The following is a 27732-nucleotide window of genomic DNA, read 5'->3' on the forward strand; positions in this document are numbered from 1 at the left end:
CGGAGGAACTGAAGACCGGTCTGTTGACCCGTTTCCGGGCCCTTCTCGTGCGGTCTGAGCCCGGTCCTCGGGAGACTGTGGGTGGAGGGGCCTAGGCCTGCGTGTCGGAGCCAGCCGCCAGCCTGCTCCCGCCGCCCGCAGGTAACCGGGAGCCGAGCGGCCGGGGCGGCGGGGCAGGGCGGGAGCGGGGTCGCCGCTGGCGGGGAGAGCTGGGGCGGCCCGTGGAGCGCTGCTCGGGTTTGATCGGGGTGCCCCCCTCTCTCTCGGGCTTCTCGGGGGACCCCCGCCGTCACGGCCGAGGCCTGGAGTCTAGCAGGAAGGTCGCGCGGTGCAGGGTCCCAGACAGCGCCAGGCCCCCAGCGGCTTCATGCGTGGAATAAAGATAACACATGATCTCCCAAAGTCGTTTTTTGCTGACTTTTGGGATCACAGTGACCGCTGGTTTGAGGTATTGGTGTGTATCCTGAGCTGAGGTCAGACGGACTACTTTTAATCCATGGAGACGACATGATGTTTTGCTTGTCAGTTAGCACTGTGGCGTTGAGTTCTTGACCGGGAATACACATGGCTGAAACACATCAAACCCCTGGGCTGCTGGTAACGTTTATCACCCAGTAGCTAAGTGTCAGCCCAAAAGGTATATCCTTAGGACTCTTGGGGCAAGTCATAAGCTTTGGCACTTTGAAGTTAAGGGAGCTGGAGCCAAGAAAATCTCTACTAATTGTTGGGAGAAGAACCAACAGGGACATATTTCTCTCGAGGACACAGGTTTTATGGTTGAGTCAAGAAGTTGTCCAGTGATCTAGGCAAGGGTGCTTCCTAACTACAGGTGGCCTCTTCTGAAGCTTCACCTGAAAAAGGGTTGGAGGAAAATAGGTAAATATTTTTTATTTTATTTTTTAAGACAGCTATGGTGTATATTCACATCGGAGGAGACTGTCAACTCAGCTTTTCATTGTGGAAAGTAGAAGTGTATTCTTTAACATGTTTGTGCTATATTGGAATATCTATCCTTTTCTATCTTCGTGTGACTTTCCATTTCAAATCTACCTGGCACTGTTTCACATTTCCCTCCTTACTCCTCAAACAAGGAAGAGTATTTGGAGCTCGGAGTGTTATTTACGTCTTGCATTTCAGTAAGTTCCTTTCAGTTCGGTTCTCAGTTTTAAAAACACTGTTTTATGTCAGTAGCGTCCTGCCTCTTACATACAGTTGTGGGAAGAATCAATGACCACTTTAGAGTGTTCTCAGACCCAATCATCAGTACCTCTTCCCTGCTGCATTGGGCATAAACTCTGCTCTTTGATCAGTCTCACATTCGATGGTGTCAGCAGACATATCTCAGCATCACCAATCTTTCAAAACAACAGAAGTACAAGGCATTCCATTCTCTTCAATAGAAATTGAGTCATCCCTTTTTAAAAGTGATTTTTCTTAGGGTCCTAGGCAGTATACTGCTATGAGAAATGACCAGTTTTAGTATCTAATATTTTTGTAAATCTGAAGTTATTAGTTATCATCTGTTTGTATTTATAATATTGAATTAAAGGTTAATAGATATTCTGAGGCCCAGTATTCCAACAAGGACCTGTTTTACTATTGGAAATGAGTAAATGTCTATTGTCCTTGCCTCCAATAGCACAGCTCATGAATCTTGGTGAGCATAGTATCCCTTCAGGACTAACGGTGAAACTCAGTAGTTTCCTGGCAGGAAGATACTCATCTGCTTGTCGTTCATTGTTCTGTTTTTCCTTTATTGTTTGTTGATACTGAAAAGTTTTATTTTGTAGTGAACCAAGAATGCAGGCCAGCTTCACATGCTTTTCATAGTAACCCTTCCTTAACTGATGCCTATGGTCTCCCCGCTGTTTTAAGCAGGGCTTAGAGGAGAAATGTCAGTTGGTTTCAAAGAACGTGGTCCCATTCGAGCCAGTCAGGAAAGCTGCACACTCTCAGAGGGTTAGTCAGTGAAAAAGCTGCATTGGAAACTAGCTGTCCATCCTCCAGGCCTGAGACAGGTCTGAGGTGGGGATGCTGGTATGCTCCCATAAAAAAGCCATTCCCCAACCTGAGCTTGTTATCCCACTGACCGCTGACTTCTGGTGCCCACCAAGTTTTTGCTCCCAGTGGCCTTACCATAGCACCAGCTCCACCTCCTGGTGTCCCAGTTCCACCTCCTGATGCCCCGCTTCAGATGTGCTACTAGTGATAGAGAAAAGCCTTGCCTAGTTCAAATTCATGGAGGAGACAGTGGTCTGCCCCCGTGCCGGTTCCGGATACTGAAGGTAGTCTGTGAGTTGACTGCTCTTTGACCTGAAACAAGCCATTAACTGGCCAGGAAGCAGGAGGAAGGCTCTCTCTCTGAGCAGGCACTACTGCATCCCCGATGAGTAGAGCTGCATTTCTCCATTTCCCCGAATGAATTGTTTTCATCTGTTGTCCCAGTAAAAAGTGGGTGCTTCTTAGTCAGGCAGTGGTGGAGCACACCTTTAATCCCAGCACTCGGAAGGCAGAGCCAGGCGGATTTCTGTGAGTTTGAGGCCAGCCTGGGCTACAGAGTGAGATCCAGGACAGGCACCAAAACTACAGAGAAACCCTGTCTCGAAAAACCAAAAAAAGTGGGTGTTTCTTATAATTGAGGCTGTTGGATATTTTAGTATTGTTTTTAGTGTCACTTCTGTTCTATTTTTATTTTTATATTTTGAAATTATACCTTAATTATATCATTCTCCTCTTTCCCTTTCCTCCCTCCAACCCTTCCCAATCATTCCAGTCCCCATTGTTCTCTCAAATTCATGGTCTCTTTATTTGTTACAGTGTGTACACATTGTAATAAATAAATAAGTACGTAACTACAACCTGCTCAGTCTGTACAATGTTACCTGTATATATATGATCTCAGGTTGACCAGGTGGTATTGGATAACCAGTTGGGAACCCTTCCCTTTGGAAGAACGAGTCTCTGGTTCTCAGCATTCCCCAGTTGCCTGTAGATCTTTGGCTAGCATTGAGGTTGTGTGAGCTTTCACTCTTCCGTGTTAGTATGTCCATTGGTGTCCTCATTGTTTGGTTCTTACTTAGGCAGCCATGTTAAGGAGACTGGATGGAATCGTCTCTTTGACTTTCTAGGAGATACAATCTCACAGCAAACTTCCTGTTCCTCTGGCTTTTACAAACCCTCTCTTCCTCAATAATCCCTGGGCCTAAGAAAGATAAAGTATGTATGAAAGAGCTCAGTGCATCTTAAGAGCTGAAGAGCAAAATTAGTTCTTACCTGCAGACATTCTGAGATTCTGAAAAGCTAATTTTCTGTAGCTTTTTGTGCTAGTACATTTTGTGTGCATCTGTACACATTTTAAATTCTATAATAAGCTTGTATTTTAAGCATCGTTACATAGAATAACAAAATTATTCTGTGGCTCTTCATCCACATGGAAGGAAAATTTGAGAGATTTGTGTCATGATTATTAGGTTTATATTTATATAAACACTACTTTTTGGGGGGTGGGAGGTTCGAGACAGGGTCTCTCTCTCTGTGTAGCCCTGGCTGTCCTAGAACTGACTTTGTAGACCAGGCTGGCCTTGAACTCAGATACCCACATGACTCTGCCTCTCAATATTGAGATTAAAGGTGTGAGCCACCACCACTGTCTAAGCCTACTTATTTTTAATAAAAAGTTTTACAAGCCTTTATAGAAATTTGTGTGTGATTGGGTTCGGGAAGGAAGTACGTGTGACTATTTGGCAGCACACATTTTCTCTGGCGTTGTTAGTTGTTAATTAACAAGCACTCCTGATAACTTGCTTTTCATTGACCGTTTGTGTCATCAGATGCAGTTGTTAGCACTGCAGGAATGAGTAAGTTTGAATGGACACTTGGGGCTAAGCGGATAGCCAGCCTGCTTATATTGCAGATAGATGTGGGATGTTTTAACTTGTTTTCTGCTTGTTTTAGATCTGTTTGATTTGAGGAGGAACTTCAGTACTGATTCACTGCAAGAGGGATGGGATCAGAGAACAGTGCTTTAAAGAGCTATACACTGAGAGAATCGCCATTTACCTTGCCCTCTGGACTTGCTGTTTATCCCGCCATACTGCAAGATGGAAAATGCGCCTCAGTGTTCGTATATAAGAGAGAGAACGAAGACAAGGTTAACAAAGCCGCCAAGGTACTGTGATGGGTTGTCTTCACAGGGCTTTCTAAGTCCCGGTTTCCTCCTCTCAGATGAACTTCATAAAGGTCCAGGGAGATACGGTCCCAAGCGGTGGTACTTTATTACTCAGTGTTTCATAAAAACAGTTGTTCTGTTTCTAACATACCGTCCCTACAGCCAAAGAGCTTCACCAAACTCATTGTGATGGTTTCTATCACAATGCTTTTAATGAGAAAGGTAGGCAGGTGATTTCATATGGCCGATCAAAGAGATGGGATTCATCTAGTTTAACAAAAATGCTGATCATTGGTATTTTAATTAGTGTGCTGATGTGCTTGAAAATAAAGCACTTTAGGAATTTTATATTATCTTTCTTGCCCTGAAACACTGTACTGTCACAGCATTTTACAAAATATTTTATTTTTATTTTTTGTATATGAACGATTTGTCTGCATGTATGTCTATGGGCCATGTGCATTCACTGGGTAGCCAGGGAGGTCAGAAGAGGGCATCAGATCCCTTGGAACTGTTAGGGTTAGGGCTAGGTGTCAGGTGAGGTCTGGGAATCACACCTGAGTCCTCTGCAAGAGCAGCCAAGTGCTCATAACCGCTAGCCATCTCTCCAGCCCTTGTCCCAACATTTTTAATTTGTGTGTTAGATCGGATGCCACAGAAAGAATGTTTATCCTGCCTTTGGTTCTTGGTGAGAGACCTTACAGGGTCGTAGACTTCTGGAGGCGTCCATTTTTGCCCCAGTAAGAAAGTCCCTTTTGGCCCCTGGTCACTGCCACCCTTGGTTGAGAGCATCATTGCAGTCAGTTTGCTATTGACTCAGTGTCAGGGGACACTGACATAAGAAATGATGCTCAGGCTGGTGGTATAGCTCAGTCATGTAGTACTTCCATGACATGGTTAGCATATGGATCTAGCCTCAGCACACACACACACACACACACACCAAAAATAAATAAATAAATAAATAAATAAATAAATAAATAAATAAATAAATAAATAAATAGTAAAAGAGAAAAGGAAAAATACCACAGAAAAAGAAAGAATGATCCCATCTTGGAACAGTATTCAGTAAAATAACCACTTTTCTTAAAGAAAAGCAGCACCGTGTGCTGGTAGTTCTATGGATAACTAACTTTTGCATATTTTTTTAATTCAGAGCATCTTCAAGGAGTTTCTAGAGAGAATACTACAGTTGTGTTCATGAACTAACTCTTCAGTGTTTCTGTAGTGGAAATGGGAAGTTTTAAGTTTGAACTGATAGCTGTTTTGTTTGAATCATAGTCTGTATCACTAAGAATTCCTTTTCAAAAGTCAATAGGTGTAGAACATTTCACAAGCTCTTTAAATGGTTTATTTCTTTAATGGCTATAAAAGATTATGTTAGTAATATTGATATTTCATTGCTCACACTAATTAGTTACTTGATGTCATATCTTTGATTAAACACAAAATTGACACTTAAATGGTTCCTAAGGAAAAGGACATGTGAAACAATCTACTCAGTACATTTTTTAGTGTGTGTGTGTGTGTGTGTATGTGTGTATGTGCGTGCGCGCGTGCGCGTGAGTGCGTGAGTGTGCGCGCGCACTCAAACTTGTGCTCTGGGAGTGGTACATGCTGGGTAAAAATCGTATTTTTGTCTCTTTTCCGCCCCATCTAGATATTGTTAATAATTCCTATTGTGATTTTGCAAAAGATGGGACATCATACTTTACTCTTACATGCATTTAACGTTTTCATTTACTTTCATCTGTTAGACTGTGTGTGTGTTGTGTTTTATAACTTAGAGTGACTATAACCAGTGAGGCACTACGCTTATAATCTTTCTAGTTCCTCCTGTTCTTGAGACTATTAAGAGTTTTTAATTCCTACCTTTTGTAGCATATGGACCCCGAAGTAAAAATAACACAGCTCATAAATTTTTTATAAGAAAAAATATCAAAGATCTTCTCTTGGTGATGAAGATTTTTGTGTTGTTAAGAATTTTAAAGCTTAGATAAAGAGTTTTCCCAACCTTCAGATCCCCTGGCTGAGACCTTGCAGGTAGTCCTCACTTGTTTCTTCAGCCCCACAGTAAGAAGTTGAGACGACAACAAAAGGCTAAGGAGTTGGAATTATCAGGGAGTCTTGGAGTCTGAAGAACTGGTCATGGTACTTAAGAAATATATGGCATATAACATGTTAACTTTAGCCGGGTGGTGGTGGCACGCGCCTTTAATCCCAGCACTCGAGAGGCAGAGCCAGGAGAATCTCTGTGAGTTCAAGGCCAGCCTGGGCTACCAAGTGATTTCCAGGAAAGGCACAAAGCTACACAGAGAAACCCTGTCTCAAAAAACAAACAAACAAACAACAACAACCCACAGTGCTGGGTTATAGTGTACCACCATACACTGACCCTGTCTGTCTGTCTGTCTCCACAGTGCTGGGTTATAGTGTACCACCATACACTGACCCTGTCTGTCTGTCTGCCTCCACAGTGCTGGGTTATAGTGTACCACCATACTCAGCCAGCAGAGTCAAGTTAAACTTTCCATCATATGAAGCATGTACTAGGAATAGAAAATCCAGAGCTAATACGGCTAGAACAGACCCAGCGGTAGTGGTTGTCATAACACTCAGTTAGCAAGCAGTCATCCTCCTTATTTGGACTCAAGTTTCCAGTTGCTTTCCTCTCGTCTGCCTCTGAGTGCTAGTTCCAATCTCAGTTCGTTTTTCAAAACCAAAAAGGGAAGAACCACTGTAATTTTAACAAATTCAAGCAAAATGGACTTATACTTGTCATCCATTCATGTATATTGTCTGTTGCTAAGGACAATGAGGGCGAAGGGGGATATTTTATATTGGGGGTTTCTAAACATGAAACCAGAGGCTTCTCCATCATAATTCATTTTGTTTAAGCGGGAAAAGTGGGACTGGCTACTTAAACTCATTCTTATCTTTTAATATTTTGGTGTTTAGTGTGTAACCCTGGCTGCCCTGTGATTCACTATGTAGACCAGGTGGCCTCCCGAGTGCTGATTAAAGGCATGTGCCACCATGCCTGGATGTTGTTTTCTATACTTGATATGTGTTAAATGTAGGTGCACATATAACTATAGGCATTTTTGTTGTTGAAACATGTAACTGAAAAAAAGCATGGCAATCACTTTTCAGATAATAAAAGTTTTTAAAATGTTGAAATATTTTAAAAGGATTTGATATTTGATAAATAGGTAAAAAGTTAAGAAAAGAAAATGTTTAATAAGAAGATATATCCCAGTGACAGGGTCAGCAAATGTTCAGGCCAGGATAAGCTAAGAATGTTTTATGTATTTAAAGGGACTTTTAAAATCTGGCCCCAGAAGCCATATGTCCTTTAAACCTAAAATGTTGATCCCATTCTGTGTTAACTAAAGTTCTTAAATTTGTGTTTTGGAGATTTGGGCCCAGTTTGTATTTTTAGTAATTATGCTTTCTTTATGCCCCTATTTCCCCTTTTGGGGAACTTCATTACCTGCATTGGACCTTTTGTTATCATTTCACAGGTTCCTCTGGTGCTGATCATTAAAACAAACAAACGTTCTATTCCTTGAATTGGTTAATAGCTTCACATCATATTCATACAGTTAATGAATCCATACTTTGAGTTTTTAATTTCCAGTAATTTCCCATTAAAATTGGACACATTCTCAGGCTGAATAGATTTTGGATTCCCTTTTGGATATTTTAATGTTGTGTGGCAGAGATCATCAATTCTGCCACCAGCTCTCTAACAAAGCTCTCTTCAGGCTCGATTTCGGAGGCAGTTAATCTTCCTTAGGTTCAGACCTCAAATTCCCAGGAATAGCAGTTCAAACTTCCTTTCCTCCTTGAACCTTTGACCTCCTGCTTAGGTCTTTCGCTATGCCTGCTTACTGATTCTAGAGTTTGAGGATTTGTGGCTTCACAGAAAATTAGGCCTTTCCTTCCCCAGCTCGCTACCCTCTGGGACAGCGTCCTCATACTCTGCCCTTCCTAGGCTCCTTTCCGATTCTAGCCTGAAAGATTACAAGATTTGGGGTGAAGTTTTGGTACCCTTACTCCACTGCTTCCCAGCTGAGGCCTGCTGTTGATGTGTAGTTCGTCCTAAGAAGAGGGACCGCTTCATCCTCGGTGTTGCTTTCACTGCTCCCTAATCTGATGCCTGCAGAGTTCTTGGGTCGCTTCTGGCTTTCATTCCAAATTCATGGCAATGATAGTTGGAAGGCGTGAGAGCTCGGGAGACTTAAAAGGGAATAGGAAGTCTCTGTAGTTACTTAAATATTGGTAAGTTGATAAGGTAGAACAGGTTATAGATCCTTTTTTTGTCCTTGAATTTTGGGGGAACATGGGGAGGTAGAAGGAACTGTCAATAAAAGCATGCCTTTTATTACAGTGTGTGTGAAACTAATTAATCTAGTTCGAGTCATTAACTTCATCAACTCTTCTATTTGTATTTTAAAGCACTTAAAGACCCTTCGTCACCCTTGCTTGCTAAGGTTTTTATCTTGTACTGTGGAAGCAGATGGCATTCATCTCGTCACTGAGAGAGTGCAGCCTTTGGAAGTGGCGTTGGAAACCCTGTCTCCTGCAGAAGTCTGTGCTGGAATCTATGACATATTGCTGGCTCTTATCTTCCTTCATGACAGAGTAAGTGGTTTGAGAGTCTCCCTCACAGGATTGAGGGGGACTGAAGTGACCCCCTGAGTGGTGGTCCTTAGAGACCGGGTCAGAGAGAAACTGAGACAGAAAGTGGAAGGAACAAGAGATCCTACAGAGAGTTTGTGGGATCAGCCACTGGTTCTCTGTCCCTCAGCAGTTGTTTATACAGTTTCCTTTCAGTTGGCTGTCTTCCTCTTGTTTTAGGTAAGTCTTTATCTAAATAGAGCTGCAGTCAGCATTGGGTAAGAGAAAGGTCTGCCAGTAGTGTTGCTGTAGACCAAGGCTCCTGTTGGTTTCCAGAAGTTCTACTCCACTTTAGATTTCAGAGAAAGAAAGAACCGCTTCTTAGGAAGAAATGGTGTTTCCATTTGGGTGGGTGAATCCAATAAAGAGACAGCCCTGTAAAGAAGGTGTTGTAGCCAGTAAGCTTGCCTTTGGTGATGTCTGGTTGGGATGTTGGTTCTGCGCCTCCTTATGTCTGTCTGTTGTCACTGCTCTGAGCTGCTGTTTGTGGTGTTTACATTCTGAAGCGTAGGTCTTTGGCAGTCTGCAGAGATGGGACAGCAGCAACACAAGCTACACTCAGCACCAGGCTCATCTTAGTGTCTAAAGCTCTTGCTGTCAGGGGGAGACAGGCTTTCCAATGCCATGTGCAGTTTAGAATTTCTTAGAATTTCAAAGGCTGTTGAGGTTCACATGGCAGCAAGAATTCTTACTGCTTCATTGGGGAGGAGTCTTTTTTGTTGAAGAAAATTTATCAGTAATAGGAAAGCAACAGGATGAGAGGGCAAGTTAAACCTCTGTCTCATCTTCGGATCTAATCGTCCTCCAGAGGCAGCTGTGGTGCTCAGTGCTTTATTCTAGAGAAATTTTGTGTGTGTATCAAGCATATATTCTATGTTTATTCTCTTATTTCCCCCCAATGGAAGCATATCATACATTCTGTTAAAAATCTTCCTTTACTATATATGAGTCTTCTGTATAAAATGCATACACATTGGATCATGTGATTGGAATATTTAGTGTATTTTTTGTGTCCTGGAATGAATGATTCCTGGTTTGGAAAAGAAATTTAACTACTCAAGCCCTGTTCTCATTTTCTCCCTTCCTCATTTTTATTGAAGTTATACTATTTTATATATATATATATATATATATATATATATATATATATATATATATATAGTTTTAAACTTGATTCTTCTGTGATTGGGAATTTTTCTGGTCGTCCTTGTCTTTCCATTTCCTCCTCTTCTGGAGGAATTTTGTTAATGTACTGACTGCCCAGCTTCCAGGTGAAGCAGTCTGGGTTCCTGACAGACGATAAGCAAGAAAGACTTTGGGGGGAAGTGACAGAACCTGCAGGGGCCATCGCTCTTTGTTTAAGGAATTGGAAGCAAGTGATCCAGGCCGTGGAGACTTGTGTGTGTTTAAGGACACGTGAGGCTCCTGACTCCCAAGAATGGGAGTACTGCTGTCTGTGCGCTGTCTGTGCGCTGTCTTTCCTGTCTTCCTGACCTTCCTGCCGGCCAGGGAGCTAGCCGGGGCCTTCCCTCCAGCTGCATCTGGTTTGTTCATTTAAGCCCAGCTCCATTCGTTAGGCTGCAGGTGCCAAAGACCCCATTGACCTGCATGTGGTGACTAGTATTTAATTGTTTAAAACCTTCAGGTTTGGGGTGTCAGTCTTCTTCCTGTTCCGTTTGTCTCTTTCCCAGGGACATCTGACACACAACAATGTCTGCTTATCATCTGTTTTTGTGAGTGAAGATGGGCACTGGAAGCTTGGAGGCATGGAAACAGTGTGCAAAGTTGCTCAGGCCACACCAGAGGTGAGCGAACTGGCAGCCCTCTTCCTCACAGAGGATATAATGGTGGCGTGAGATGGGATTATATTACCTGGGCACTCTCCTTCACTGTTAGGAGTCTAGATTTGAAGACTTGAACTTTCTGTTAATGCTCATGTTCAGAAAATTGTAGTGTTTATTCCTCAAAGAAGTTCTGAGGTTCATGTAGTCCCTTCTCATTCAGTAGGTAAGGAGCCTGAGATGGAGGTAAACGGTTTATTCAACATTGAAGCCAGTTGCCCGCCTCTCCGTTCCCTATAAGTACTTTGCGCTTCCTTAGACTTATGCTCAATGCTGAGGTCAGCTTCATATGTCTCTTCTATCCCAGCAGTTGAGTGACGTACTCTTTCTGTCTCCTGGAATAGCACCTGTCTGTTGTTAGGAGGCCAGAAGTCCTCACTGCACATTGTCTCAGTTGCCCAGTGTCAGAACACTGGATTGTCTGGAATTGTGGGCCGAGTTGTTGCTGCTGTGGAACTTCCTGTACATTTCCCTCCTGTTTGACAAACTGCTCTTCTCACTGTTTGGTTTCTTTTCACCTTTTGCATGTTGTTTCTGACTCACTTTTTCGAAAATAATGTCATAATGTCTCTGTTGAAGTATTGGCCTTTTTTTTTTTTCTTGAGACAGGGTTTCTCTGTGTAGCTTTGCGCCTTCCCTGGAACTCACTCTGTGGTCCAGGCTGGCTTCCAACTCACAGAGATCCGCCTGGTTCTGCCTCCCGAGTGCTGGGATTAAAGGCATGTGCCACCAATGCCCGGCGTATTGGCTTTTTTTTCAAGGTAGGGTGTGTGCGTGCGTGTGCATGTGTATTTGTGTTCGTTCTACATCTGTGCACAAGCCCAGGAAGGCCAGAAGAGGCTGTCAGATCCCCTGTACCTGAAATTATAGCAGTTGTGAGTCACTTAATGAGTGCTGGGAACTGGCCTCAGGTCCCCTGGAAGATCAGGGAAGCACCCTTAACTGCTCTCTCTTTGATGAGTTGGTTCTGTCTGTCTTCTTGGGCTGTTTCTACACTTAGACCTTCATGAATGGTACTCTGTTCTGATGCTGCCAGTTCTGTAAATATTCTCTCATTATTTCTGTCTCTGTTGCATACTTTCTTCTGTGCAGTCCACAGCATAAATTCCTTGCCATGGCATACACAGCTCTTCACAATACCTGTCCACCCTTTCTCAGCTCCGTTAGCACCCACAGTCCCTGCTCCTGAGCTGCTGCTTACACGAGCAGGCCTGCTGCTTCCCTGTCTTCTCCGCTGTGGTTCTGCTGCTGGACCACCTTCTGCCTTCTCATTGGCCTCCTGGAAAATGGAAACACTTCAGGTCGAACCTAAGTCCATCTCTGAAGCCTTCCCTCTCGAGAGAATTAATCGCTCCTGTGGGCTTCATGGCACTCAGCTGTTAGAGCTGTTAGCTTCTCTCCAGGCTGTAAGCACTGGTTTGAGACAGGAGATCTATTGCGTCATTTCATAGTCCTTATGCCTTAAATGGCATTTTGGATATGTAAACTTTTCATAAATAATCTTTGAATAGGTGAATAGGTATGCCTATTCGGTGGGTGTTGTTTTTATCTGTACAGCCCATAGGAGCCTCAGCTTTTATGTCTTGTGACAGCAAAACTTAAGAGTCCCATTATTAGTGATATGTGGTAAATTTTTGTCATGTGCTGATGGTAGCTTGCTTGCTCTTTTTTTTTTTTTTTTTTTTTTTTTTTTTTAACAGCCTCTATCTATGTCATCCAGGCAGGTCTTGAACTTACAGGCTGAAGTAACCTTCCTGCTTCAGCTTCCTTACTAGTAGGCACTACAGGCTTGAGCCACATCTCACCAAAACACCTTTCAGTTACTCTGTCTGCGGGAAATAGGTAGTTCCAGGCGCTTCTGACACCAGAAGAGCAGCTGGCGTTTATTCTTCCTAAGCCTCATGCTGTGCTGGGGCCATATTCACATTGAATCAGGAAGGTTTTAAGTCTGTGTATCGGATGTGTGGCATTGATTTAAAGGTTTCATGGCTCCTGCTTCCACTGCTTATTTCTTTTTTAGGTTGAACTAAGATTAATTTACCAAATACGTTATGAGTTCTTTTTCTTGGTTTCTGTCTAGTTTCTCCGAAGTATCCAGGCAGTAAGAGACCCAGCATCTATTCCTCCTGAGGAGATGGTGAGTAAAGGCCCCTTTGTGCGACTCGAACTCAGACTCTGCTGTGCAACAGAGCATAAAACAAACCCCTGCCATTTCCTCTGCCCTGTCTTCACTAAACTATGGATGCCTCACGATGCTTCTGACCTTGAAAATGCCCGAGCTTAATTTTACTATCAGTTAGGAATATCACAGCTTATGGTTTTTGTTTGTATAAAGATGGAAATACCCCAGTGTGGCAAGAGCATCGTATTTATTTCATTAAGTCACTGTCCTTTGCTGGATACTTTGATTATGGAGGAAGCAGTGATTTCATCCTTTCCTAGCTAGTCACTAGCTAGGCATGTAGAAGAGTGATAGTTAAGATCATGGGAAGGAAAGGGCCATTTACTAGTAAATCTAGAAAGATGAGCTCCTTACACAATTTTTTACAAGCCCTAAATTAAGCACTAACCTCCAGAGACATTGTTAATGGGTTCTAAGGGAAATGCAAAGCCTGACTGTAAGCTTAAGAGACCTAAATTTGCAATCTTAGAGTTAGCCAAATCTGTTTTATATGCGTAGACTAGGGGTCTTTAAAACTGATGATTTATGGATTTTAAGTCAGTTGATCAGCATTTTGAAAAAGTTGAAAATATCACTGGGCATGCCAGATTATAAGAAAACAAGACTGTTTTATGAACTTTTGTTTTCATTGTATGTGTATACCTATTGGATTATATTTAGTATTTTTTACTCTGGGTTATAGTCAGACACATTTCAGAAAGCCAGAGATAAGCATTTTCTTTTTGTTCATATATGATATTTTTAAATCTTTGATAAGTTCCATCAACTAATATTTCAAAGTTTTTCCATATTTGAGAGAGACCTATTATTTCATAATAGTTCAGAATTTTTCCATTTTTGAGAGAGATCTACCTTTTTAATTGACATACAGTTGTACCAATTTGTCACATACTTAATTTAAGTATTTGACAATTTGTCACATACTTAAAGCCTGTGGAGTATGGTACCATGAAGTTAGATTTGAGTATAATAAATGCAAACATGGGAGAGCATTGGAGACAGCTTAGAAAGTAGATCCTCTCATTCTAATAGTCTTACTGCATTTAGTCTCCAGAATTTGAAGCCCTTCCAGAGTCCCATGGACATGCCCGGGATGCCTATTCCTTCGGAACTTTGGTGGACAGCTTGCTCCCCATCTTGAATGAGCAGGGTGAGTTGGAGCTGTACTGCCGCATGCACAGATTAAGTAGGAAAGGCATCCCCACCCGCTCTGTGGAAATCCAAGGACTACCTTTAGTATGGTGGGGAACCTGCTGCTTAGCACAGTTTACATAGGACAAATAGGAGCAGCAGGAAGAGGGAAAGCTTGGGGTTAATAAAAAGGAATTTGAAGTAGGAAGCACTTTGAACAGTGGCTGTCCCCGTCATGTGTGATTCTCTTCTGAGTTCATTATTGAGTTAGCTTGTGGAAATAAATGCCCTTAGTAACTGAGATGTAATAGCCTGAATAGTAGAGTAAGACTCCAGTGTTGCTGTTAAATTCATTCCAAAACTAGGCTTAAACTTTCTTTATTCTTCCAACGTCATTACTTTTTTTCCTACTATAATTTATTTACTTAGTATTTTTCTTGCATACCCTCTTAAAGCCCAGGCTATGTAAAGACAGCTCTCTGCTCCCTTCTGTGTTCTCTAATTGCATGCTTGGCAGCCTGTGTCACTCTTCTGGGATGGACTCTGGGACATTAGTTCTGCACCCGTGAAGGTTACTGAGGTGTGTGCCACATTAGATCCTTCAGTGGCCTGTCTTACTCTGCTGACACTTCAGCAGTGCCAGTGTAGCTTCTACCAGGATCCCAAATGTTAGAGAATTAAAGCCGAAGGTTCTACGGCATTGTTGGTCTGTTTTGAACTAACTACTCTCCCATGCGCCTATAATGGTGGCAGGTGTGTAGAAGAATTGAAAATATAGGCATTCGGTCGGCTCTGTTGAGAAGGACCTACCCAGGAAAGACCTCCAAACCCTTTTGAAACATCTCTTTGGATCAGAGGTGGATTCAGGAAACGGGAGGCAGTAGAAGGGAGGCACCTGAGGCAGTGTTGACCCTGCCGGCAGGACAGTGCTGCTGTATACCTGCCCAGGAGTCTGGCCTACACGACAGAAGTCATGTAGCAACAGCCGGGGCTTTGTGTGCTTGGGCTTTTACAGGTTGGTTTTTGCTCTCATCAGACTCCAGCTAGAGAGGCCCGGAAAGAGGGAGAAGGCACTGGAACTAACTGTAGCTCTGGATTTCAGTTTCAGCGGATGTTCTCTCCAGCTTCCTACAGACCTTGCACTCAGCTCTGCTGAATCCCATGCCAAAGTGTCGGCCAGCGCTCAGTACCTTACTGTCCCATGATTTCTTCAGGTGAGGGCATCATGTGACGTGCTGGAGAGAGAAAAATTGGTTGCCTCTCAGGTTCCTATCACAGAAAGTTTTAGGAATTCTTAGTTGTCATGAAGGAATTACATCCAGATTCATAGGGATTTTGATTCTAAAGAAATGAATCTGTGTGAAGTAGTTTCCAGTTGTAGATAAACATGGCCTCCCCGTGTGCTGTCACTGCATTAGTGGTGTGTGTTGGGAAGGGGCACATTTGTGTTACTTCTGGCAGTAGACTTTCCTCTGTTCCAGAACATGGAGAGGTCAGTTAGAAGGAAGGCAGGGCACAGTGGAAATACTTCCCTGGGTTCACAGATGGTATTAAACCTTCAAGGTTAATTTTAATTCTATGTCCTTCATTTCTGTGACCACACACCTTGTGCCCACGGTAGTTCCATGTTTGTGAACTTCATTAGCAGAGCTCACCTGATGTTTCGTAGACAAACTATCTTTCTGTGTTTGTACTTCGAGAGCTTGGAGGGAAGCCCAGCAAAGGATGGTTGTGCTCCACACGACAAGCCACCTCTGGAGAGGCCCATGTTGGGGTTGACATTGAATTTGTGCCTGCCTATAGTTCTCAGGAGTAGAGTTGCCATTTATGTTTCTGAGAAAATATTTTGAACTTTTCCAGTGTAGCAGTTCACCCTCCATTTATTTCTTAAATTGAAAATATAATTGTATACATTTACATTTACAAATCTTACAATTATTATTATAAACATGTATTTTCTTGTGTTTGTAGATGATGCTTAGAAATACTATATTTCTCATGATATAAAAATCTCTACAAAGATAATTCATTGTAGTAAATTGTTACCGCTGTGTGTAATACAAGTTCTTTAAGAAATGTGAAATAGTATAGAGGGAAGAAAAAAAATCAAAGAGTACTCCAACCCACACTCACACATCACACTGTGGCATGAGGAGTAAATGTGCCAGTGGCAACAGGATGAAGCAGGCCAGCATCCATCACTGAGGCAGCTGAGGCAGTTCCATTCGATGCAAGACACTTGTCCCTGTGCTCTGTAGCAGAGGAGTGGAAAGAGACTGCTGACTCCTGAATGACATGGGGTTGGAGGGCACAGATCCACTCAGATTTGACATGGATCTTTAAGGTTTAGAAAACTGAAACAGACAAATTTCATAGCCTAGAAATATCAAAGGAAGAAACACGTGTGATGAACATATAAATGTAGATACTCTATTTATCATTTGGGTCCATGACAAGTACACAAGTCCCTTATAAGAAGTTAAAGTTTATGAACACATACTCATACATTTATAGACCATATATGCTATCATTCATGCAGTGAATGTAAACAGATGTAAAGATGTAGTATTATACCATAATTGCAGAAAAACTCATTGGAGCACATCTTGCTGGTATGCTATAGCATTGGGTACCATCCTGAAACAGCATGTGATACAAAACATTCTAAAAAAGCAGAAAAATAGCTTATGTAGTACAAAGTGGTTTTTTTGAGTTTCTTGTGTATTTTCCACTGTGTTTTACTTCATGCACCATGGAAAAGTTTGTGTTAACAGATAGTTTTCATTAAAGCTATTGGTCAACACAAGGCTAATGGAAATTAAATTTTGGCGCAGTTAATAGTCACGTGGATTTTTATACAGAGGATGTCATGGAAGTCAGTGCCCTAATGAGTTGTCCAAGGGTCACATGGAGGTATTAACATAGGAATAGAGTGGTACCTGTGCATGCCATGAAGGCTGCCAAGCTTGTGTGCTTAACTGCCATGCAGTACCTTCCACATGGTAGGATGTGAGCCATGCTCTCTTGGAACAGAACAGTTTACAGGTTTGGGACTGTCTGTGGACTCCTCAGAAACTGACCTTGCCTGAGTGCAAAACTCAGAAAAATAAGAAAATACCTATGACTCCTACAGAAATTCCATTTCCTAGGTGTTTTCACTTCACCAAGGGAGAGACTTGGGAATCAGCAGCTTCTTTGAAATGGCTACCCTGTTTCTTCCAGGATAATCCATTTACCAGTGTCCTGTTAAGTGAAAAATTTGGAAAAGTATGGTCACTATTGAAGCCTAAAGTACACTAGCATGTGCATTTCCATTTATATCCTCTGGCAGGTGTTTTCGGAATTATTAAGATATTAGGCTCTTATAGGTTTGTCCCATTGTATTTATCTCATAAGCTACTTTGAGTGTGGCGTATGACACAGAGAACATTTCTTCATTGAAAATGGTGCTATGGTCTGAGATAATGGCTTCAGTACTTAACATGCCTTTAATCTATTGTCCTGCCATTTTATTTTATTGCATTGCATTTAGAAATGATTTTCTAGAAGTTGTGAATTTCTTGAGAAGCTTGACATTAAAGAGTGAAGATGAAAAAACTGAATTTTTCAAGTAAGTTCAGAAAAAAAACTTCACTAACTTGAATTAAACCTATGTGAGCATGTCAGTGATCCAGGGATGACAGACTTCTGACTTCACAGTGGTTATTAAACTTTCCTACATGTCATATTTTCCACTGTGCCTGGGATGGACTGAACTGGTAATGCAGCCATAGCTAGACTGGTAACTGAAATGTAAAGATGGGTGGGAATCTTGCTTTGCTGGGAGGGAGGTCGTTAGAGAAACAGCAGGAGTGAACACACAAAGGTAAGACCCGCTGTGATTGGTGTAGCAAGTGGCAAGCACTGGAATCTTGCTGGAGGGCAGACTCCAAAACAAGGACAGGTAAGAGGTGGCCCTCAAATAGCAAGGCAGAGTATTGTAGGTAGTGGACTTCTTGCCTTGAAGCCACGGAGGGAGTGAAGGTAACCTAACCATGGGATAGCTAGAGCTCTCTTTACTGATCATTCTGTTTGGAGGCAGACTTAGGTCACATGAGGCTTGTGTTGGTTAGTATATAGTGGTTCGTCAACAGGTAAGAAGGTGATGTAAGAGCATTGATAGACCAGTGAAGGAGACACCGAGATAAGAAAGATATAAAAGATAAAGCTGGGAGGTTTATAGGCTGAGGAAAGAACCTGTAGGGAGTGGAGGGAGCACTTACAATTGCAGGAAAGCTGGAGACTGAGCAAGTGGGTGGGAGAGGAGGAGGAGGATGGTAGAGCAGTGGCCACGGAAGGCCATGTATTAACACTAAGCATGTAACAGGCAAAAGTCAAAGAGCAAACCGCTGGTAGCAGTTAGACAGAAGCAGCAGATGGCTAGCAGAACACCATCAAGTCAGGTGATTAGCACATCTAGCAGAGAACAGAGGACACGTCACCAGATTGGAGGCCAACAGCATCTCTTCTTCGTCTGTCCTCAGATTTCTGCTGGACAGAGTGAGCTGCTTGTCAGAAGAATTAATAGCTTCAAGATTGGTGCCTCTCTTGCTTAACCAGTTGGTGTTTGCTGAGCCAGTGGCGGTTAAGAGTTTCCTTCCCTATCTCCTTGGCCCTAAAAAAGGTGAATTTTTTCTAGTGTTATTTGTTATTAAGGAGTTTGGCAATTATTAGTCCATTTTTTGAGTGGGGTAACATTGCAGTATTCTAAAGTTAATGTTGGCACAGAACAGCTACTCCTCCCTAATATGACAGCTTGAATTCCAACTCAGGTACTAAAGCCCATGGGTAAATATGGAACATTTTACATCTTCCTGGAGTCATATTTACTGCACACACACACACACACACACACACACACAAATGCAGTGTGGTGCATATATGAACTTTTAATGGGTTAAGGCATAGGTTTTCAGGTTATCTTTTCAGTGATCCTTAGGCCTGTGCTTCCTAAGTTACTGAAAGCAACCCATGTTGTATTTTTAGTAAAAAGGTTAAAAATCTCCAAGGTCACTTTATTTCTTGGAACTGTGGGTTTTTGAAACATTATAAGATTTATAAGATGATAGTCTTTAGATGGTAACACATCAGATTAGAGAATGTATTTTTAATATACTAAAGAATTTAGAGTTAGGCTGGGTCCTGCTTTAAGAATTCATTTTCTTTTTTAAAGATTTATTTATTTATTTATTATGTCTACAGTGTTCTGCCTACATGCATGCTTACAGGCCAGAAGAGGGCACCAGATCTCATTACAGATGGTTGTGAGCCACCATGTGGTTGCTGGGAATTGAACTCAGGACCTCTGGCAGAACAACAGCCAGTGCTCTTAACCGCTGAGCCATCTCTCCAGCCCCAAGAATTCATTTTCTTAATTAATTTTTTTAAATTTAGTTTTATGTGTATGAGTGTTTTACATACATGTATGCATGTGCCTTACATGCATGCCTGGTCCCCATGGAAGACACAAGAGGGCACTGGATCCCCTGAAACTGCAGTTAGGAATGGTTGATAAGCCACCATGAGTCCTGGGACCTGAACCTGGGTCCTCTGCAATCGCCATTGTTCTTAACCAAAGAGCCATCTCTTCTACCCGCCCCCAGAGTTCATTTTCTTAAATGGTGCCATTCTAACGGATACTATGGGTAGTTATTTCAGTTTAGACTTGCACTTTATCTCTGGATTGAATATATTTACTTTAGTTTTGAAGTTTCCCTTATAGTTTTCCATCCTCACTGTGGATTTGAGGGAGAACCCATGAATCACCTCAGTGCTCTTTAAAGATCATACTTGACCCACTAACCAGGGACAGACAGGATGCAGAGAGCACTTGAGACAGTAAAGCCTTCAAGTCATTTTGAATCCACATTTCTTTAGCTCGGGGCTTACAATTGTAGACAAATCCATAAGATGTGTGTAAAAATCTGGACTCAGCTGACAAATTATGTTCTTCACCCTTTTCACTGAATGACTGTTGTCTGTGCCCTCTGATTTGGGGTAGAGAATGCAGGAGAGACTCCTTGCTTGCTCTCGCCAGCACTGTTCCAGTCACGGGTGATCCCTGTGCTTCTCCAGCTGTTCGAGGTCCATGAGGAGCATGTGAGGATGGTGTTACTGTCCCACATCGAAGCCTACGTGGAGCACTTCACCCAGGAACAGCTGAAGAAAGTCATCTTGCCACAGGTCAGGACCAAGCTGGCAGTGGGAGGATGAGAGTGCACAGAGTACTGCCACTTCAGGGAATGAAGGAGGGACAAGGTTTTCAGATAACGCTCACAAAGCTTTGAGACAGCAGCTGAGTTTCAAAGTTGCTAGAATATAAAGGGGTGAAATTGTATTTTCACTCCAGTCTTCTTGGCAAATTAACTAACATAGATGTTTAGTCTTAATCTGTGAGCAACTATGATCCTGTTTACTCATCTTGGAGATAGATGAATGACAAGACAAAAAACAAGCCTAAGCAGACCCATGGCCCTTCACTAGCGTTTGTGGAATGAAAATTACATTATGGTAATCGCCAAGGAGAGAACATGAGATTGTTATCAGTGATTTTCAACCTGTTTACCCACCATAGGAAATGTTAGGATTTGCTCAACCAAGGTTTGTAATCATTTTTTATGCCATAAATTATCAGAGCTGGGTGTGGTAGTGCACACCTTTAATCCCAGCACTCAGGAGGCAGTGGCATGCAGATCTCAGAGTTCAAGGCTAGCCTAGTGTACAGACCAAGTTCCAGGACAGCTATGGCTGTTACACAGAGAAACCATCTCAAAAGAAATTATCACAGTGGCATGGATCAAAATAACAAAAATTTATCAGGAGCTCTGGAGACCTAAAGTGTGAAGTCTAGGTGCAGCTGCTTCCAAGGGCCTGCATACAAGCCTTGAAACTCCCAGAAGCAGTACTCAGTGTATGTTGTTGGGCAGCTGTTTCAGGCAGTCCACACCCATTTTCATGGAGCCTTTGCTCTGGGGCTGGTTCATAATTTGGCTATTTAGAAGTCGGGAGGTAGGGGTGGCAAGCCATGATATATTGGGAGGGCAAAGTATTATTTCTTTCCCATAGTTAGTTGGAAAACTGCTGACTTAGAAATGTTCTGGAAAATATCATTCATTTAAAGAAGTATTATGGCTGCAGACCAGTTGCTCCTTTCCAGGAAAGAAAGATAGTGGTTCTCTATACTCATCACCAGTTCTGCTCCTAGGTATTACTGGGCCTTCGTGATACCAGCAATTCCATTGTGGCAATTACTCTTCGTAGCCTGGCGGTGCTGGTATCTCTGCTTGGACCAGAAGTGGTTGTGGGAGGAGAAAGAACCAAGATCTTTAAGCGCACTGCTCCAAGTTTTACCAAAACTAGTGACCTTTCCCCTGAAGGTAAGATTAAACATTATTTTATTAGGTTTTTATGATGATGATACAGGTTTTATGTTGAGGTCAAGAAACACGAGGAAAGTTATGTTTCCCTTTTCAAATTCCTCATAGTGGGTACAAAGTGACCTTTAATGGTTCAGTAAGAATCCTTTTTTTGTAAGCCCACAAAGGGACACAGATTTTTTTTTACATACTTAACATATGTGTTTTTTATAAGATTATATTTAATGATGCTGTGCACAAGTCTAAAGCTTATTTTCATGTATTGCATATTAAAGATGTGTTTCCAGGCCAATACATAAAAACCTACCTCACTTTTACACCTAATATTTCCCTGAATCCAATTCAATTATTTATAGTCATAGCTGTTGTATCCACTGCTAGATTTTTGACCAGTGTATAAACTGTAGTACCATAAATACCCTTACACATGCATCTTTCTTATGTGGGGTTCCACTGCTATAAGATAGTCTCAGGAGACTATGTGGGTCAGAGGGTATATTTGAATTTTAGTCGGGACTATTAAAGACTGTTGTTCTTTTTAAATTTATTTATTATGTACAGTGCTCTGCCTGCATGTATCGCTGCAGGCCAGAAGAGGGCACCAGATCTCACTACAGATGGTTGTGAGCCACCATGTGGTTGCTAGGAATTGAACTCAGGACCTCTGGGAGAGCAGCCAGTGCTCTTAACTTCTGAGCCATCCCTCCAGCCCTGTTGTTCTTTTTAATACTTAAGTTCTTTTGACTTTGTTGGACTTTGGGTAAAAGCTGTTTTTGCGTACTTCAGGAAATCTCTGATTTTGGTTTGTTCCCACTGTACTCTATGTGGGAGGTAGAACGAGAATTTTGTATCAACAATGTCATTGCCTTTTTGCTACTTTGTATGACCTTGAATATGACCATGATTTCATTACAAAATTCTGGTCTCTCTCATGCAGTTCTTTGGCTTGTAGTGCTAGGCCCTGAGGGCTGAGGGTGAAGAAGAGAGAGGTGCTATAGAGAGCTGAAGCCTTATAATGACAGTTGACTCCCCTTACCCTAGCTTTAAGGTAGGGGAAATATTCAGCTGTAATTTTACTAAATCTTTCTGATCAATATCCAGTCTTGAATATAAGCTTTCTGGTAAACTGTTAAAGACAGCTACTTTCCTCACTCAAGGTCAAATATCCATAGCATAAGTTATTTTAATTATTTTCAATATGTAGTTTTGTGGTATTAAGTCATTAATATTGTTTGTTCGACTTGTACTCTTACTAGTCTTTTATTCTTAAAAGGAAGTTAGAATCTAGGTCTTAGATTTTAAGGACTGTAACTTACCAAGGTTTCCTAAAGATTTTATCTATGTAATGCTTCATAGTTCTGTCCTATCACCACAAATTCAGTGGACCCAGTCTTATCAAATGCCCCCTGGGTACCTGCCCTGAGGAGATTTCTCCTAGAGTCGGGAAGATGCTTAAAAGCAGCGGGGATTCTAATCTGAAGGATATCAAATGAATCTGCATACACCACGCTCTTTCAGTCCATTCACTTTATTGTTCTAAGTTAATTCTCTGATCTCTTTGCTGTTCTCTCTTTGTTGTCTAAGTCTACAGTGTCTTTTCCCCTCTCATCCTTCCCTTCCCTAACAGGAGACTCCTTGCAATCCTGAGAAGTTTCAAAACCCTCAAGGTCATAGCACATTCCTAGAATAGATGAGGAGCAGAGCCATTACCATGGTAATGCAAGGTTCCAAGGTCTCAGGAGGGGGCGCAATGCCCAATGCAACAAACTCTGAGACATAGCTTTTTATCAGCAGACTTGGCAAGTGAAGAATTGGCAGGCTTTTCTTAGGGTGTTTTTGTTAGTATCCTTGGTGAGACACCTGCAACTCTGACCTTGTAAAGTTTTAAACTTATGATGTATTTACAAAGGCCTTTAGTATAGTTTGAACTTGCTCTGATGTAAAAATGAGCTAAATGCATGCAGTTTGTGTTAGACTGCAGAGCAATTATTATTTTCTGTGTTAGTCCGAGCAGAAGGAACAAAGCAAGCTTTAAGGGTCTACAGTTTCATGGGACAATGGATCTGGCTATGAAGCATATCCTAGTGTATTTTCCATATATCAAAATTAGACAGCTAAATGAAAAGCCATCTTCCTGATCATCCACAGATATATGTGCCCATATGACAGAGATGTAATTATGAGATTACACATATACATTTTGTGAAATGCATGGGTAATGGGAAGCTATTATTGCACAAGAAGTTTACAACAAGAAACAGCCAATTCATTCAAAAGGCAGTAACTCCAAAATGCCCTGGGTGGTTTCCCTTGGTTCTGATAGGTTGACCTTCTGAACATTAGTTGTCATCTGCTGTATACTCCCACGGCCTTTTGCTACCAGTGGCTCTCAATACAACCTGTCTTAAACCTTCAGAGACAGGCCACCCATTTAATAATAGGTTTTGGTCAAATATTTGATGTTCTTTTATCAGTGCTACAGAGACCCATTTCCCTTGACTGCTGTTCACCAATCAAGTGCTAGATCAGTAAGCTTATCGGCTTCCTTCCCTTTCTTCAGGTTCTCCCATGCATGTTGTGTGCAGCCAGCAGAGTCAGATCTCACAAGTCTTGGAGAACCCCTCTTCTAACGCATTCCCTAAATGGCTGTTTTCTGGCAACATGCCCATCAACAGCAAGAAGCACATACAGGAAGAGTGTTACAGTACTCTTTTACAAACAGGTAAGAATTTTAACTGAGTTTCCCGTTGCTCCGATCTGTTCCTGAGAATATTAAGCTTAAATTTTGAAAATCAAGTGCAATTTGGAGTTCCTGTATGCTTCTCTTTTTACCTCTCCAAACTATTGGTTATATACCTAACCTTTCCACATGAGTTAACATTACTTGAATTCATTTTTTATCAGATACTTCGGTATTTTTATGTCTTCTGCATCATAATGTACCAAAAATGAGTTCTGAAGATATAGTGAAAAATGTTGTGTAAATAAGTTTGGGGAAGTGTTAGCAGAGTAAGCCTAGATTTCTTAGCACTTTGATGACATTTGAGAAAATCTGTTTCAGACTTATTTGGGGGCCGGAAAGATGGCTCAGCAGTTCAAAGGACAAATTACTCTTGCAAGAGACACAAGTTTGGTTCCCAACACTGGCCTCTAACTCCAGCTCCAGGACATCCAATGCTTCTGGCCTCTGTGGGCACTGCACTCAGAGTATACCCCCACACAGACAAACACATATTTAACAATGAATCTTTGAAAAAAATAAAATGGGCTGGGAAGATGGCTCAGGAAGTAAAAGCACTTGTGAAAAGCTAATAATCAAGTTCAATTTCAGGAACCCACATGAAGTAGAACCAAATGCATGATTGTCCTTTGCCTCCATACCTGCACTATGGCATTCATGCACCCAGAGTGTGTGTGTGTGGGGGGGACCGACCCCCACAGTGAATAATTTTTTAAAACTTACTTGAGCACACATTTTTAAATGTAATTACAACTTCAAGGGTAAGACTGCATCTGTACTTATTTACAGAGACTTATGCCAATGAGTGTTTGGATATTTAGTCAAAGGTCTAACGATTAGTTATTTGTGACATGCTACGTTTCAAGTTACATGTATTTGGAGATTTTATATGGCATCTTTGTTTGCCTAACTTTTGCTAGTGTGCATGGATATTTCTAAATAATTAGACCTCTATTTATTTGCTTGCTCTTAACATTTTATGAGACTAATTCTTGCATATGCCCATAGGTGATCAGTTTTCTCATTCTATTAAACTCCCTATGAATGGAATCTCAGATGTGAAAAACACTTCAGAGGACAATGGAAACTTCCCAGCAGGTTCTAGTAGTAAGCCCGAGGAGTGGCCTGACTGGAGTGAGCCTGAGGAGCCTGAGCACCAAACTGCCACTATTCAGATACGGCCCCAAGAACCTTGTGATGTAGCAGAGTCCCGGCACACGAATCTGAACACAGAGGAGTCCTGGGACGACTGTGAGTCTAGCTTTGGTACTGAAGTAAACACAGTGGCTGGAACCTCTGCTGCCATGTCTGTTACCTCAGGGGAGCAGAAGCCTACTGCAGCTTTGCTTCCTCTCACTCAGGAGTCTAAGCCTTTGAAATCTAGTCCTTCCTCAAAGACCAGTCATATACAGCGTGGGGAAGTCAAACCACTAGATGGAGCCCAAGAACGACCACTTAAGGTTCGGTCAGAACTTGGTTTAGGAGAAGAGTTTACCATACAAGTCAAAAAGAAGCCAGTACAAGATCCTGAGTTGGACTGGTTTGCAGATATGATCCCAGAAATTAAGCCTTCGGGTACTTTGCTTATTTTCCCTGAACTGAGGACAGAAGTGATGGTCCCCGACAAGGATAACATCTCACCAGTGATGCAGTTTTCCTCAAAATTTGCTGCAACAGAAATGACTGAGGTGAGTTTATTCTTTGTACCAAATGTGCTAGTCAGGGTTTCCTTGCATGTCCTAGTTAACAATAAACAAGTAGTTTTCTCATGAAGGTATTATACACAGCTGGTTAAAATGATCAAATTAAACCTAGAATCAACAATGCCAGTTCCTAGAAATGGTTTATTTTCATGGTGCTAAAAAAAAAAAAAAAAAGAACAAACAGGACTAAGCCCTCAGGCATGTCCAACCTATTGACATGACACAGTATTGTCATCTACAAAGTTCCTAGTTCAAAACTATTCAAAAAATCAAATTACCAAACTAAAATCTTGGGGTTGGAGAGATGACTCTGTGGTTAACAGTACTGGCTATTCTTCTAGAGTACCCAGGTTTGATTCCCAGCACCCTCATGATGCTTCATAACTGTCTGCCACTCCTGTTTCAGGAGGTTCACTCTCTGACCTCTACAGGCACCAGGCACACAAGTGGTGCATAGAAATACATACACATCAAATAAAAATAAATCTTTAAAAGAAATCTCATTTTAAATCTTTTGTGTTGTGCCTTGTGTATGGCTGTCCTTGGCCATGCCTGGCCTGCGCATGAGTAACTCCTTGACTTGGGAAAAGAATCTGACCGATTTTACTGGACTGCAGTTACTTTCCACTGGATATGGGGTGTAACATTACAACCAACGCAATCTCGCTTTAACTTTGGTTTTATCTTATTGTGAAGCAGTCTCTTCTGACATTATAAACAAATGGGTTATTTTTGAATACTTGGTGTATATAATTTGCCTCAGCTAGCTGGTGTGTTCTGTTGCAGGGAGAGGCAAAAGGCTGGGAAGAAGGAGAAGAGCTGAGCTGGGAAGATAACAACTGGTGACTATGAGGAAGAGCTTAAACTTCAGGAATAATTCTAAAGAAAAGAAGTAATACCTCAGAGCAAGCTGCATGGATGTAAACCCCAAAGCAGCTTGTGTTCCCCGTACCAGAAGCTCTTTTTGCAGTCTGTGCCAACTCAAGCTGAGACCAACCTCCAGTTGCTGACTAAGCCCTAGGTGGCAGAAAGCTCAGTGCCGGATTCTAGGAAGAAGAGCCTGTGTGCACTTGACCGAGGCCAGTTCCCATGCAAAGTAGCTAAGAAGTGCTTTTTCCAGGACAGTTCTGGAAGTAAAGAAAATAAAAAATTCAAGCTGGTGAGCTTAATTTTGTGCCATTTCTTTAAAAGTAAAAGAGTAAAAAGCTCTATTGTGAAATAATAACTTACTGAAAAAAGATTCTAGCTGTAAATTATAACTTCAAACTGCTAAGGTTCTTTAAGCAGCTTATTTATTTGTTTACAGTTGATCATCTGAGTAAAAGAAGGTCCCTCCTTTGGACCTGGGCAGTTACTGTTTTACCTGTATTACACTGTACCAAAGTTCTCAATGAGAAATACCCCCCATCTTGTTCTCTATGTCAAATAAAGATTATTTTCACATTTATAAAAGTTTTATATGTGCAATGAAAATGTACAAACATAATTTACATTCGTAATTTCATTTACAAAACAGCCAGGCAAGGCAGCTGATGAAGACTCAGTCAAACCCAGTTCTGTCGACTAAGAGAGTCCGTTCATATACCCTCAGGTACACAGCATTTTAGCTTCTCAATCTTTTCTTGCAGTGCCTCCAGTTCCACTACCAGCCAGTCTGGAGCGGGGGCCTGCTGGAGTAACATCTCCGTTGTCTCCAAAGCCCCTGCTGCTGCCTGAAATGCTAACCTATACTCTTCTTCGAAGGGCAACTCCTGCCGGGCTCTTTTTGTACAAGGCTGGAAAATAAGGAAAGCATGAAACCAGTAATGCCATAATACTCATTCTAGAAATAATTCAAGAGAAATTGTAATCCTGGCATCACAAAGGGTG

The 27732-nt window shown here is 41.8% G+C and overlaps 2 protein-coding genes across 6 annotated transcripts in view; one reads left to right on the forward strand and one right to left on the reverse strand.

The window, feature by feature from the left end:
- Scyl3 (SCY1 like pseudokinase 3) lies at positions 1 to 27315 on the forward strand. Of its 4 annotated transcripts, none has more exons than XM_006974758.4 (14): positions 1 to 141; positions 3955 to 4168; positions 8630 to 8815; positions 10543 to 10656; positions 12773 to 12829; positions 13922 to 14024; positions 15108 to 15219; positions 17538 to 17615; positions 18529 to 18668; positions 20046 to 20227; positions 21249 to 21420; positions 23981 to 24142; positions 25169 to 25848; positions 26650 to 27315. In XM_006974758.4, exons 2-14 carry the CDS (start codon positions 4004 to 4006, stop codon positions 26707 to 26709), a joined length of 2211 nt encoding a protein of 736 aa, XP_006974820.1. In that variant the 5' UTR covers positions 1 to 141; positions 3955 to 4003; the 3' UTR covers positions 26710 to 27315. The 4 variants fall into 4 exon arrangements, with proteins under 4 accessions (XP_006974820.1, XP_076403993.1, XP_076403992.1 ...); XM_076547878.1 differs by having other exon boundaries at positions 8691 to 8815; XM_076547877.1 differs by lacking the exon at positions 1 to 141 and adding an exon at positions 490 to 597.
- Positions 27139 to 27732, reverse strand: part of Firrm (FIGNL1 interacting regulator of recombination and mitosis) — a 42748-nt gene continuing 42154 nt past the window's right edge. For both annotated transcript variants that reach the window (XM_006974757.4, XM_015993612.3), the window contains exon 24: positions 27139 to 27638. In XM_006974757.4, coding sequence (XP_006974819.3) covers positions 27441 to 27638 — 198 coding nt within the window. In that variant the 3' untranslated portion in view covers positions 27139 to 27440. The remainder of the gene's footprint in view (positions 27639 to 27732) is intronic.

This window comes from Peromyscus maniculatus, chromosome 11 (assembly GCF_049852395.1).
Source record: "Peromyscus maniculatus bairdii isolate BWxNUB_F1_BW_parent chromosome 11, HU_Pman_BW_mat_3.1, whole genome shotgun sequence".
Lineage (NCBI taxonomy): Eukaryota > Metazoa > Chordata > Mammalia > Rodentia > Cricetidae > Peromyscus > Peromyscus maniculatus.